Source organism: Hipposideros armiger, unplaced genomic scaffold, assembly GCF_001890085.2.
Source record: "Hipposideros armiger isolate ML-2016 unplaced genomic scaffold, ASM189008v1 scaffold_253, whole genome shotgun sequence".
Lineage (NCBI taxonomy): Eukaryota > Metazoa > Chordata > Mammalia > Chiroptera > Hipposideridae > Hipposideros > Hipposideros armiger.
Window position 1 is genome coordinate 2007 of NW_017731603.1, and position 14532 is coordinate 16538.

Below are 14532 nucleotides of genomic sequence, written 5' to 3' on the forward strand. Positions count from 1 at the left end.
GGCCACTCACGCTGGCTGCTGGCTACACACGGTAGCCCATGGCAACCCACTGCCACAGGGGCTGCAGCCTACGCCGTCACCGGTGACTCACAGCAGCCCAGCTCCAGGTTGAGCTGTTGTTCAGCATCTTAGCTGTGGAGGACAGTGTCACTGGCCCTTATGTGGGATCCGAACTGGGGCCCTCTGGCGTCCCAAGCCAGTTCTTAACCAACGCGCCACTCGGCCGGCCCTGATTAATTTCTTAATCTCATTTCCCTCCCTCATTTGAAGGGAATGTTCCCAACTAGGTATTTGCCTTTGTTTTTCAATAATCTTTATTCTTTAGAGCAATTTTAGGTTCGCAGAAAAGTTGAGCAGAGAATAATTAGAGTTCCCATATACCCTTTATGTTCATGCAGGAACAGCCTTCCCCACTGTCAGCACCATCAGCACCATACCCTTGGGGGACAATGTTACCAAGGAGTATAATTGCTGGATTTTATTGTAAGATGGTGTTCAGTTTTGCAAGAAACTGCCTAACTGTCCTCCAAAGTGGCGACACCATTTTGCATTCCCACCAGCAATGAATGAGAGTTCCTGTTGCTCCACATGCTCACCAGCATTTCTTGCTGTCAGTCAGTAAGTGATCTTTTTAAAAAAGAATAGAAGAAAAAAAGATTGAAGAGAGACAGATGAAGGAGATGGAATGAATCATCAAGCAGAGAATTCAACTGAGTCAGAAACAGATGCAAGCAGCTGAGATAGAATTTAACTGTTATCCACCTCCATTTCATTGGACACGTCACCACAACTAGACACCCTGACTGAAGTACCACTTTGTATGTTATTATTCACATACCACCAGCGGCCGAGCTGGACTTACCGGCTACCAAACTGTTCAAGTTTGAGCAAGTTTCTTACTTTCTGCAAGTGAGTTGATCAACTGTTAAAATGAGAATGTAATAGCTATTGATTTGTAGCAGTGACTGAATATGAAAAGTTATGTTTGCACATTGCTTGATCATAGTTAGCAATAACAAATATTTCTCCTCTTTTCATTTTCACTATTCTTCTTATCTTGAGAAGGTTTGCACCCCAAAGGAATTGTATGAAGGATGTATTACAATGGTCTGTTTCCTGATGTAATCAGCTCACTGTTGTTTTGATGACTTGATGGCTATTAAAATTGTATTTTCCCTCCTCTCAGCCCTTGGTAACCACAATTGTACTGTGTTTCTATGAATTTGACTACTCTAGGAACCTCATGGAAAGGAATCATACAATGGTGTTTTTTGTGACTGCCTTATTTCACTTATTGTCCTGTCATCAATGTTCATCCCTGTTGTAGCATGTGACAGGATTTCCTTACTTTATAAGGCTGAATCACATTCCATTACATGTATGTACCACCCTCAGTTTATCCATCATTTTCCCTGGACACTTGGGCTATTTCCACCTTTTGGCTGTTCTGAACAATGCTGCTATGAACATGTGTGTGCAAATATGTGTGTGAGACTCTGTTTTCAACTCTTTTGAGTCTCTGTGTAGACCTGATGGATCACATCATAATTCTATTTTTAATTTTGAAGGCCCTCGAGACTCTCCCCGTAGTGGCTGCACCATTTTACATGCCCACCAAAGATGTACAAGTGTTCCTATCTCTCCACATGCTTGCTTACACTTGTAATTTTAATTTTAATCTTTGGATAATAGCCATTATACTGAGTGTGAAAAACCCGTGTGATTTTGACTTGATTCTGAAACATAGCAAGAAAGCACAAGGGCTAAATATCCAGGGAAAACAATCTAGGTGTGTCTCACCTCAGCCATCCACTCTGCCTCCACGGCCCACTGAGTAAAATGGAAACTGCTGCTTTGGCCCCTTCTGTCTCTCCAGTCACAAAGCCCTCACTCCTCCACCATGTCCTCCTGTATGTTTCAGGGTAACCTGGGTTCCTATTTCCCAACAAGCCACATGGGTAAAGCTGTCTCATCATCCCTCATGCTGTTGCCTCGGATCCCTCCTCCCAGCATTTCTTCATGTCAAAATTCTGTCTGTTCTGAGTGGTTCTCAAGCATGCTGCTCTGTAACCAGGCTACCTGCTAAAGCCTCTCCTCAGCACTGTCATGGCCCCATCCCCAAGTTTCCATAGAACATTGTGCTTATGGTTCGGGAGGGGCAGAGGACCAGCCCGGTGGGTGCTTCTTCTGCTGGGTCCCTGATGACCCCATTGTAATCCTCCTAATGAAAGTGGAAACTGAACAGAAGATTCTTTTAATTGAATTAGCACTTGATTTGATTGAAATCTCTCTTGATATTGTTGGAAACATTAGGTTAGAGAAGGAAGTTAGTTGGGGGAGGTAGTCACAGTCTTAGCACTGTTTTCTCTTGGGATACTGAAAATCACTGATGTCGTTCACAGTTGTTGTCAAGCTATGCACATTTCTGCCTCAAGTGCACAAATAACCTGGTACAGCAGGCACATTTTACACTAAAGATACACCCTAACCAAATTTAGTGGCTTGTTAATCTATATTCGTTCATATGTTCTGCTATTATTTGATGATGCTCTTCTCTGTGCCAGTCATGTTGGGAAGTAAAGTTGAAACAAACCAGACACTGCCCTGCCATCAGGAGCTAAATTCCAGGGGACTCCATCAATTCACTGATTATAGATTTATAAAATTACAACCTTAGTTTTTGCTACAAAGGAGAGGTGCCTGGAGCCAGCAATGTCTAGCTTTGACCAACCACTGAGGTATTTGACATAGATGGAGGCATCTGCACTCACTGAGGCAGAGAAGGCTGGACGCCAGGCCTTGTGACCTGCCACGTCCTATGTGGGCAGGACCAGTGAGGATCACTAGCTATAAATAGCCCTGGGCGCCCAGGCTCCAGAGTTTATCTCCTAGTTGCTCGTTGTTTGCTAAAGCTGAAAACTCAAAGCAAAAAAACCATAAGGCTGGCCTTTCCTGTCCTGCTGGTCACTCTGGCCTTTTGCTGTTATGAGGGTATCATTTCTAATCAGACCAGCATCAGCCCTGGTAAGTAACCTTCTCTCAACTAGGTGACTTATTTGGGGAAGGGAATGAATGAATCAGAATCCACCACTTGTGACCCTGTCCCCCCAAAGCCCAGGGTTCATTTAATCAATTCCCAATACTCTGGAGCTTTTAGAAAAAAAATCATTGCAGGCACATTTTAAGAGTTTTCAAAAAACCAAAAAAAACAAAACAAAAAGAGTTTTTCATCTGAAGCCTCACACCTTGTCGATGAACATTGTTTCAGAAGCAACAGGACATAATTAAATTTGGGTGTGAATCATTGTTCTGACACTTGGCAGCATTGTGACATTGAACAAAATTCTTAATCTCTCAAGTCTCCTCTTACTGGGTTTTATAGCACCACCAAGAGTAGCTATGACAGTGGAGTAACATTAAGTAGGTCCAGAGGCCAGCTCTAGGCATCAGTATCCAGTTGTTATCAAGTAGTCATCAGATGTTCTCCTGTCCAGGGTCTTTTAAGTGCCAGGTGAGTCCACAGCTGGTTAACTCGTAGCTTCAGACTCATAAAATGTTACAGCTGGAAGGAGAGCCAGCGTTCTCTGATTCTGAATAATAAACCTTCAATGGGCTCTGCCAATAAGCAGCGCTCTACCTACAAGCCCTGCCCGTCCACTGAGAGCAGGAGCGCAATGGGAGCAGAACCCGAGCAATCGCCAGGCCTCCATCACCATTGCTCTGAACTAATTCTAGCCGTTCATCCAGCAACACTTTTGTGTGTCTCCATGCCCTCGATCCTGACCCAAGTCTTTTAGAGTCTTTCTCTTTCATCTGACTTCTGAACCTCCTCATCCTCCCTGTGCTGTCTGATCAGGGTCAGATGGGAACCTGGTAGGGCACTTCCCAGGCTGCTGGTGGTTGCAAAGACTGAGGTGATGGAGAATCCAGACCAGGAAAAGGGGCTACTTCAGGTCTCAGCACAATTACAGTGGGGTCAAAAAAGTTCAAGTTCCCACCTCCCACCCTCTCTGAGGAATTTAGTACATCACTGCAGAAAAAAAAAGCCAAGTGTATTTTTGTATAAAAGCTTCCAGGGGCCGGCCGAGTGGCGCATTGGTTAAGAACTGGCTTGGGACGCCAAAGCGTCCCGGTTCGGATCCCACATATGAGGGCCAGTGACACTGCCCTCTACAGCTAAGATGCTGAACAACAGCTCATCCTGGAGCTGGGCTCCCGAGAGTTGCCAGCAACGGCGTAGGCTGCAGTCCCTGTGGCAGTGGGTTGCCATGGGCTACCGTATGTAGCCAGCAGCCAGCGTGAGTGGCCAGCAGCCACCGTCCAGAAGCCAGCGACTGATCTGCCTCGCCCGGGAAGAGCGCAATGATGGTGCCAACTTGTGCCAGTGAAGCAACGTCCTCCACAACTAGATTGAAGAACAAAAAGACAGCAACTTGTCTGTTCCCTTTCACCCAATTCCCCAGCGCTGTTCCCATTCCCCAATTCCCCAATAAAAATCTTTATAAAAAAATAAAATAAAATAAAATAAAAGCTTCCAACATGTTAAACTTAGAAGCATATTGTTTTAGCTTTTTAGCTAAGTTTGCATCCAATGACATAATCCTATTGTTTAATTTAGTCTCTAGAAAGCATCTTCCAAACTTAACAGATTTACTGACCTCTCTCCAGATTTTTTTCCTCCTTCTCTGATCTCTCATAAGGGATGAGTCTACCATTCACTTGAAAGATTGATTACTAAAATCTCCTCTTCCTCAATATCCAAGGCAAAAGAATGTGTCTCTCTACTGACAGGCAAACCTTCATTGTTGAAATCCAGAGAAAGTGAATTTCAGTACAGCAGGAGAGTCCTAGAAAGCAGTGAGTGTCCTTCACACAGAAGAAATTCTGAACTAGGGATCCCTCAAACTGTTTTCCAGTGCTCCCTAGCTCTGAGGCTTGCTCTGTAGCCCTGAGGAAATCACAACCTCTAGGGTTTGCATGGTTATTGGCACAATTTTGTGATGGGATCATAAAACCCCTGGGGTTCCTGTCCAGTTTTAACATCAGAGAGCTATGGGGAAAAGTGACTTTCTTTACATTAATTGTATTTCTTTTTCTTCTGTTCCAGCCAAAGCAAAAACATGCCCAGCTCATGTTTCTGAAATACATAGCTTCATCATGGGGACAATGACAGACTTCCGGAGAAGTGTTCAAAAATTTGATGCACCTCCAGAAGCTGTTAACGCCAAGATAGAAGCAAAGAAATGCATAGATCGTATGTCATTTTTGGACAGACTCAACTCTCAAACATTTCTGGTAAATTCTTTCTTCTTTCTGCACAGAGACTTCTGCTCAGTGCACAGCCAGGAGGGAGGTGGGTATCTGCTCTGTGAGGGGCAGAAGAGGCAAGGCCCCTGTCCCCCAGCTCATGTATGAGAGGGTGTCCTGTGGCCATAGTGAGGATGAGAACATGACACCTGCTGAGCTGTACTTGGGCTGCACCCAGCATCCGGGCATGATCCCTTCTCTCAGGTCATGTTCCTGGGCGCCAGGTTCCCCACAGTGTCCTCAGGGAGAGGACAACCAGGGGCCCACACAGCCATGTTGGAGGGCCAGAGAGAGCTGCCTCCCTGCCCAGGAGCTGTCGGGTGTGAGCTCCCCTCACTCAGTGGCACAGTCACTGGGGAATCTCATGGGGAGTGTTGTGAGTGTTGAAGGGGAGACAGGGGGAGGGAGGGAGGGAACCAGCCCCCGCATCTGACGTGATGGAGGATGCACTGGCTGGGGTCTCTGAGCTTCTGCAGAGCCCAGGCCCACTCCCTGTACCTTTACCCCACTTTCCCACCCCTCACCTCTCACGACCAGTGGGTAGAGATGCTCCCTGTTATGTCTCTTGCAGCCTCATGTGAAGCTGAAACACTTAAATCATGTCTTTCTGAAGAAATCCAATATTTAAAGGTGTCTCTCAGCCCAACTGTTGCTAGAGTTAAGTCAGGTTTATGCAAATTGCCATGATAGCTTGGTCCTCAGAATGGAGAGAGCGTGTGCCATCACGTTGAATTGCCACACTTCCAGGCTGGAACTCTGAAAGCACAACTTCCCAAGCCCCTCCCACTCCTGCCCTAGTCTCTCAACCTCATGTCCACCTTGGAGTGAAAAAGTACAGTCCTGGGACCTGGGGGTCAGAGAAAGCAAATCCTTAGCTGCGCTTCACACCCATCCTCCGTCCGTTAGAATCCTCAGTCTTCCTCTTGGGTCCCTTGGGGTCCCTGTGCTGGGCTGTGGACATGGCTCTTTCTCTTGACCCTCATGGTTTGTTGTAACTGGACCAGGTTGAGTGAGTTCACCACTCGCACTGCCGTCCTGCCTGGGGCCCTCCATTTCACTTGCGGGTTGAAATATTCCTTCCATATCTTGGGTTTGAGCAATAGTCTGTGTTAACGGGTCATATCCAGGAGCACCACGAATGACTTCCCCGTTTTCTTCTTGTATTTCAGAATAAAGTACTAGCGGCTTGCAACTCGTAGATTGAAATAAATCTTACACACGAGGACCTCTGACGTTCCATGGTGACCTGATCTTCACCGGAAAATGTAAAGGTTTCAACATCTTACTTCAATAAATCACTCGCCTTGCTCTTCTCTGCGTGTCTTGTTATTATCCAATAGTCTCTGGTCTGCAGTTGGGGTGGTTTCATCAGGAAGTGGCCATTGGGTGTTGTCAATAGCAAACCATTGCATGTGGGGATGAAGAATGTCCCACCCACTGTTCCTCAACCCCGTCTCTGTGTTATGATCAACTGGGAATATTTCCAAAGCAAATACTGCCCTGGCCCCACTCCAAGACAAATATATGGATATCTCTGTGCGTAGAGTCCAAGCAGTCCCCATTTCCTCACCTCCTAAGGGTGCATCCACCCGGTGTCTGTGGAGGCCACCACTGAAGTGGAGAGGGACACAAGGCTGTTCATGACAGTCAGAGAACTCCCAGCATCACCAATGTGGTCACCTGGGGACCTTCCCTTGGCTGCCTCTATAGGCCTTGAAGCCTGGCAATTGAAGGTCATTCATTAGTTTCACTGGTATAAAACTAATATACTTAGGGTGTCATACAGGAACATTTCCTACATGTGATGCCCACAGAGTGGGAGGTGAGATATGCAAGACTCCAGAGGCTGGGGCTGGAGGAGAGAGGTTACAGCGTGGTTGTTTAATGGGTAGAGCCCCTGGTTGGGATGGTTTCTGGAGATGGATCATAGTAAAAGATTGTGAATGTACTCAATGCAAGTAATTATACACCTATAGGATTGAAATGGTAAATTGTATGTTGTTTATATTTTATCAAACACATACAAAAAGGCTCCACAGTCTGTAGCTCTATGAGAGGCGGCACAAAGTTTGCTGTAAGTCGCAGGAGGGTCTGTGTTTCAGTCCCTTGTGGAAAATCTCTCCCAGAGCTGTTGACATCTCAAAGTCAAATTATGCTGGGTCAAGTCTCTGTTGGATTTGCCTCCTCGGATTCCATTTGTTGAAGATATCACTAATGTTTTAGAAACCCTGGATCAAATTCACAAACTGAGTTAACCAAGTACAAAGGAAAAGGCCTCAGTGAGTTACAGTGTGGATGTCCTCAGAACAGGGCTGGGCACAGAGTAGGTGCTCTGTCCATGTCGGCTGCCAGCCGGTAGTTTATAAACCTGAGAAAATGTTATGATAAACCTTGAAGGACTGCTAGGACCATTATAGACCACTGAGAACTCGGCTTCTACTTCACATTCTCTAAAAGGTCGAGAGATGCCATGTTCACACATGAAGCAAAGGCCTAAGTTTGAAAACAAAGCACTTTTTTGATCCATGCTTCCTATTATTTTTCTGATCCCTTCTTGAAAGTGTTGTATTCAGATAATTTACATACAACTTGTTGCTCAAGCATATCTACATGCTGTTGGCCTATTTATCTTCTTATTGCCCACCTGCAACCTGTGTTACATGTTTCCCACATTCAGTAAATCTGTCAGAAACTATGGTTAACAGGAGGGACAGAAAAAGGGAAGTAAAGAGAGAGGGGAAGGAGAAGACTTAATTGTGAAACAATGTGAAGCTTTGATTCTTACACAGGCCTCGATATGCTAATTTCTAAAGGGACACATTGAACTTCATATCATTGGTTGGGAAGTCATTGAAAGTTGGCTTTAAGGAAACTTATGACAAACCTGACCTATCATTGTATATGAATAGAGCTCTATATGCAATCAGCTAGCATTGAAACATGAGGATAAATAAAAATATTTCAAATGTGCGACTCTTCAAAAGGTTTATCTCCAGTGAGCTTTTTCTCATAAGGCAGCAGAGGATATGCTCTACCCAAAAGAATATTGGCCTTGTCATCCAGAGTAAGATGGGTGCAGGGAGAAGATACCTGAGGAGGAGAGCCCACAGAGACAGCAATTCTGTCTGTGCAGGGAAAGAATTAGAAGCCTCAAAGGTAACGTCAAGAGACCCTGCAGAAGCGGGTCTTGGTTAACTCAGTTTGTAAATTTGAGCCAGAGTTTCTAAAAATTAGTGATATCTTCAACAAATGGAAACCAAGGAGGCAAATCCAACAGAGAGTTGACCCACACATAGTTTGACTTTGAGATGTCAACAGCTCTGGGAGGGTGTGTCCACAAGGGACTAAAACACAGACCCTCCTGAAACTTACAGCTAACTTTCTGCCGCCTCTCAGAGGGCTACAGGCTGTGGAGTCTTTTTGTGTGTGTTTGGTAAAATATAAATAGCATAAAATTTACCATTTCAACCTTATATAAGTGTACAATTACGTACATTGAGTACATTCACAATCTTTTTCTACTATCCTTTTCCAGAAATCATCCCAACAGGGAGACTACCCGTTAAACAACCACGCTGTAACCTCTCTCCTCCAGCCCCAGCCTCTGGAGTCTTGCATATCTCACCTCCCACTCTGTAGGCATCTCATGTAGGAAATGTTCCTGTATGACACCCTAAGTGTATTAGTTTTATACCAGTGAAACTAATGAATGACCTTCAATTGCCAGGCTTGAAGGCCTATAGAAGCAGCCAAGGGAAGGTCCTCAGGTGACGACCTTGGTGATGCTGGGAGTTCTCTGACTGTCATGAACAGCCTTGTGTCCCTCTCCACTTCAGTGGTGGACTCCACAGTCACCGGGAGGGTGCACCGTTAGGAGGCAGAGGTGAGGAAATGGGGACTGCTTGGACTCTACGCACAGAGATATCCATATATTAGTCCCAGTGTGGGGCCTCAGAAGTAGTTGCTTCTGAAATGTGCCCAGTTGATTGTAACACAAAGACAGGGTGAAGGAACAGTGGGTGGGGCATTCTTCATCCCCACATGCAATGGTGGGAACAGTCTTTCCCCTTCCAGGGGACTAGTAAGGACAAAGGGAAACAAGGGAAACAAAACCTGTAACCCTTCCAGGATAATGTCCACCCATAAGGGTGCTCGACACATGTAAACTCTTAAGTATTTTAGAAATAATAATAAAAACTGATAAAATTTCTCCTTTTATGTTATTAATTTATTCAAAATGTTTCAAAACAACACTGTGATATGAATATTATACCACAGAAAGTTAAAGTAATAACAGAGGTATGACTGCCTCTGTGTGTGTGTGTGTGTGTGTGTGTGTGTGTGTGTGTTGTGTCTTGTTCGGGTCTGTCTCTGGGTGTGTCTGTGTGTGTAAAAATGTGTATCTGTGTGTCTTCCATTGAGTATAAATATGTATGTCTCTGTACAAAGCTTTATTTTACATTGTCAGAGTCAGGGAGGGCTTCACATAGGATGAGATGTGAATTGGACGTTACAGATGAGGTTGTCAGCTGTCCTGTGCAGGGTAAATTACAGAAGCAAACGAAACACCAAATGCCCTGGTACTCTGGTGTGACCCAATGTAACATATGAGTGAATGGCACTAAGACAGCTATGGCTGAGCGCGGAATCTTGGGTGAGCAGGGAGAAGAGGTTGAAGTGGTGCCTGGGACGGGTCATACAAGGCCTTGTGTGCAACACCAGTGGTGGGCTTGATCCTCTCAGCGAGTCTGGATTTCTTAGGAGTTGTGAGAGCTCCCTGTGTGCATCATGCATAGTATGCAAACTGAACATGCAATGTGTTTCAGAAAACAGGCACCAATTCCAGTGTACATGCTTACTAATGTGACTAAAAATACACATTTATTGTAAAAGAATTGGAGATAACTGATAATAGTAGATAACTGTTATCTTCTATTTTCTCAATCATAGTTTAAATAAATATACCTATTACAATTTAAGAATGGGCTTAGGACTAATAATAAGTCCTCTTGCTTGATGCATGACATCTAGTATTTCAGGATTACAGATGTAAGATCTGATTGACATTTGTTTTAGGAGGGTCACTGTGATGTAATGAGTAGGGTGTGCTGCAGGAGGGATATCTCAGCCCCCAGGACACCACTTTGGAGACTTTGGCACAAGCCAGGCAGGACTAGGAAAGGACTATGATGATGGCTGTGTGGGTGGATAGGTCAGGAGCCGAGTGGAGCTATGGCAGTGGACGGGGCAGGACTTAGCCGACTCTCAGATGTCAGGAAGGAGATGAGCTGCAAGAGGTTCAAAATTGTCCCCCAAAGGATATCCACATCCTAAACCAGGGACCTTGTAATTATCCTCCAAGGCAAAGAAGGACTTTGCAGATGTGATCAAGTTACAGATTTTGATTTAGGGGGATGATCTTGAATTTTCTTCTGGTGTCCTCTAAATTCCATCTCATCTATTCTACACAAAAGAGGTACAGGGAGATTTGCACACACAGAAAGGGAGACACAATGTCACCTCATTGGGCAGAGATTGGAGTGATGTGGGCACAAGACAAGGAATGTCACCAGCCTTCCAAACTGGAAGCAGCCATGAGCAGATTTTCATCTTGACTTTCCAGAGCCAGCATTGCCCTCCCAACACTGAGTTTGGCAGACTGTTATAGATGTTAGACTCTTGTCCTCCACACTTGGAGAAAATCAGGTAAGCCACCAAGTGTTTGTTGGTGTGTTACAGCAGACCCTGGAAACGAGTTCAGGGCCTACAATGTGTCCAAGTTTTTTGAGTCACCTCCATTTGCCTGGATGGGGGTCATGGAGGAGGGACTGGTGGGGGACAAATACGGTGAGGATTTTATACATTTCCAAAAATGAATGTGAATTGCTTGTGTGATATTGTCCAGGTGGCAGGTGAATGCTTGTTTCTGAAGCTTTAATAAGAATGAGGGGGAACAGTAGGCAAGGGTTGCTGAATGGTGTGGACAGTGAAGAGTAATGTGAGTGTGAAGAGTAATGTGAGTGTGAAGAGTAATGTGAGTGTGCAGAGCGAAAAAAGCTCACTGGAGGTTGAACACTGAATTCACAACAAATAGAGAAGTGGGCAGAAAACAAGTTATACGGGACCATCCTAGGATTGAACCACAGTGAAGGGTGAGGACCAGGCAGGTTGTTTGTGGTTATGATGAGGATGGAATATAGTGATGCTGCTGGTGGGAGCCACGTGACTGGCCAGACAGTTAGGCTGCGGGTATCCCTCAGTACAAGCCCAGGAACAGGAACGCTGTGATTGCTTTTTACCTCTAACCATCTTTTTCACTCATGGCCCTTTGCGTGGGAAATCCGAAAAGTAATACAGGATGGTCCTGAGCAAATATTTCCTCTTGTGATCCCTACACCTCAGGCCACCATGGGTAACTGGACACTGGTCCCTGAAATTTACTATTGACAACACCCAATGGCCACTTAATGATGAAACCACCCCAACTGCAGATCAGAGACTATTGGATGATAACAAGACATGCAGAGAAGTGCAGGGCGAGTGATTTATTGAAGTAAGATGTTGAAACCTTCACATTTTCTAGGGAAGATCAGGTCATCATGGAACGTCAGAGGTCCTTGTGTGTAAGATGTTTTTCAATCTAGGACTTAACATTTCGCCAGTACTTTCATCTGAAATACAAAACAGAAGAGGGAGGTCAGTCCTGGTGTTCCTGGACATGACACATTAACACAGTCTGTTGTTTAAAACCATTATGTGGAAGAAATATTTCAACCAGCAACGGAAATGGAGGCCCGCAGGCAGGACAGCAGTGCAAGTGGTGAGCTCAGTCGACCTGGTCCAGTTACAACAAACCATGAGGGTCAAGAAAGAGCCATGTCCACAGCCCAGCAAAGGGACCCCGAGGGACCCAAGAGTAGGACTCAGGATTCTAATGGACAGAGGATTGGGGTGAAGAGCAGCCCAGGATTTGCTTTCTCTGACTCCCAGGTCCCAGGACTGTACTTTCTCACTCTGAGGTGGACATGAGGTTAAGAGACCAGGTGGGGTGGGAGGGGCTTGGGAAGTTGTGCTTTCAGATTTCCAGCCTTGAAGATTTCCAGTGTGGTATTCAATGTGATGGCACATGTACTCTTTGCTCTGAGGACCAAGCTATCATGGAAATTTGCATAAGCCTGACTTAATTCTAGCAACAGTCAAGCTGAGAGACACCTTTAGATATCGGATTTCTTCAGAAAGGCATAATTTAAGTGATTCAGCTTTACATGAGGCTGCAGGAGACATAGCACGGAGCACCTGTACCCACTGGCCGTGAGAAGTGAGGGGTGGAAAAGTGGGGCAAAGGTACAGGGAGTGGGCCTGGGCTCTGCAGAAGCTCAGAGACCCCAGCCAGTGCACCCTCCATCAGGTCAGAGGCGGGGGCTGGTTCCCTCCCTCCCACTGTCTCCCCTTCAATGTCCCAATGCTCCCCATGAGATTCCCAGTGACTGTGCCACTGGGTGAGGGAAGCTCGCCCCCTGTCAGCTCCTGGCAGTGTCTCTATCTCTCCAACATGCCTGTGTGGGCCCCTGGTTGTCCTCCCCCTGAGGACATTGTGGGGAACCTGGCACCCAGGGAGGTGACCTGAGAAAAGGGACCATGCCCAGATGCTGGGTGCAGCCCAAGCACAGCTCAGCAGGTGTCATGTTTCATCCACCCTGTGGCCATGGGTCACCCTCTCAGGTGTGAAGGTGCCCCTGTGTCCTCATGGAGTAGATAGATGTCCACCTCCCTCCTGGCTGTGCACTGAGTAGAGCCTCTGTGCAGAAAGAGGAAAGAATTTACCATAATTGGTAGAAACTGGAGTCTTTTAAAGAAGGAGATATCAGAATTTATGCATTTCTTCACTTCCACCTTGGACTGAGCAATCTCAGGAGGTGCATTAAATTTCAGAACATTTAATCTGTAGAGAAATGTAGGCTCAAAAAGGAAGCTTCTCAGTTCAGAAACGAGGGCTGGACAGACTCTTGCATTGGCTGGAACAGAAGAAAAAGAAATACAGTTGATATAGAGAAAGTCACTTTTCCCCATATCTCTCTGATGTTACAGCTGGACAGGAGCCCTGAGGATTTTATGATCTCATCACACAACTGTGCAATGACCATGCAAACCGTAGAAGTCACGACTGCCTCCAGCTCACAGAGCTACCTTCAGAGCTAGGGAGCACTGGAAAACAGTTTGACGGATCCCTAGTTCAATTTCTCTCTGTGTAAAGGACACCCGCTGCTTCCCAGGACTCTCCTGCTGTGCTGAAATTCACTTTCCCCAAATTCCAAAAATGAAGGTTTCCCTGTCAATAGAGTGACACCTTCTTTTGTCTTGGATATTGAGGAAGAGGATTAGTAATCAATCTTTTAAGTGAATGGCACAGTCAGATCTTACCAGAGTTCAGAAAAGGGGAAATAAATTGGACACAGGTCAGTAAAACTGTTAAGTGTTGGAAGATGCTCTTTGCAGACTAAATTAAACAACAGGATTATGTCTTTGGATGCAGACATAGCTAAAAAGTTAAAACAATATGCTTATAAGTTTAACACACCTGAAGCTTATACACAAAACTATGATTGGGTCTTTCATTTTGCAGTGATGCACAGAATTCCTCAGAGAGGATGGGAGGTGGGAACTCGGACTTATTTTGCCTGGAATTGTGCTGAGACCTGAAGTAACCCCTTTTCCTGGTCTGGATTCTCTATCTCCTCAGTCTTTGCAACCACCAGCAGCCTGGAAAGTGCCCTACCAGGTTCCCATCTGACCCTTATCAGACAGCACAGGGAGGATGAGGACATTCAGAAAGTCAGGTGAAAGAGAAAGACTCAGACTTGGGTCAGGATCGAGGGCATGGAGACCCACAAAAGTGTTACTAGATGAACGGCTAGAATTAGTTCAGAGCCATGGCGATGGAGGCCTGGCGATTGCTCTGGTTCTGCTCCCATTGCGCTCCTGCTCTCAGTGGACGGGCAGGGCTTGTAGGCAGAGCGCTGCTTATTGGCAGAGCCCATTGAAGGTTCGTTATTCAGAATCAGAGAACACTGACTCTCTTTGAACTGAGAACTAAAACCCTTCCAGCTGTAACATTTTGTGAGACTGAAGCTATGAGTTAACCAGCTGTGGACTCGCCTGGCACCTCAATGACCCTGGGCAGGAGAACATCTGATGACTACTTGATAACAACTGGATACTGATGCC

General features: G+C 45.6%; 1 protein-coding gene across 1 annotated transcript in view; it reads right to left on the bottom strand.

The window, feature by feature from the left end:
• Nucleotides 1-11865: 11865 nt before the first annotated feature.
• Nucleotides 11866-14532, bottom strand: part of LOC109390016 (secretoglobin family 1D member 2-like) — a 3237-nt gene continuing 570 nt past the window's right edge. The window contains exons 2-3 of the mRNA XM_019655996.1: nucleotides 13132-13322; nucleotides 11866-11978 (exon numbers count right to left, since the gene is read on the bottom strand). Of these exons, the coding sequence (XP_019511541.1) occupies nucleotides 11955-11978; nucleotides 13132-13322 (215 nt within the window). The 3' untranslated portion in view covers nucleotides 11866-11954. The remainder of the gene's footprint in view (nucleotides 11979-13131; nucleotides 13323-14532) is intronic.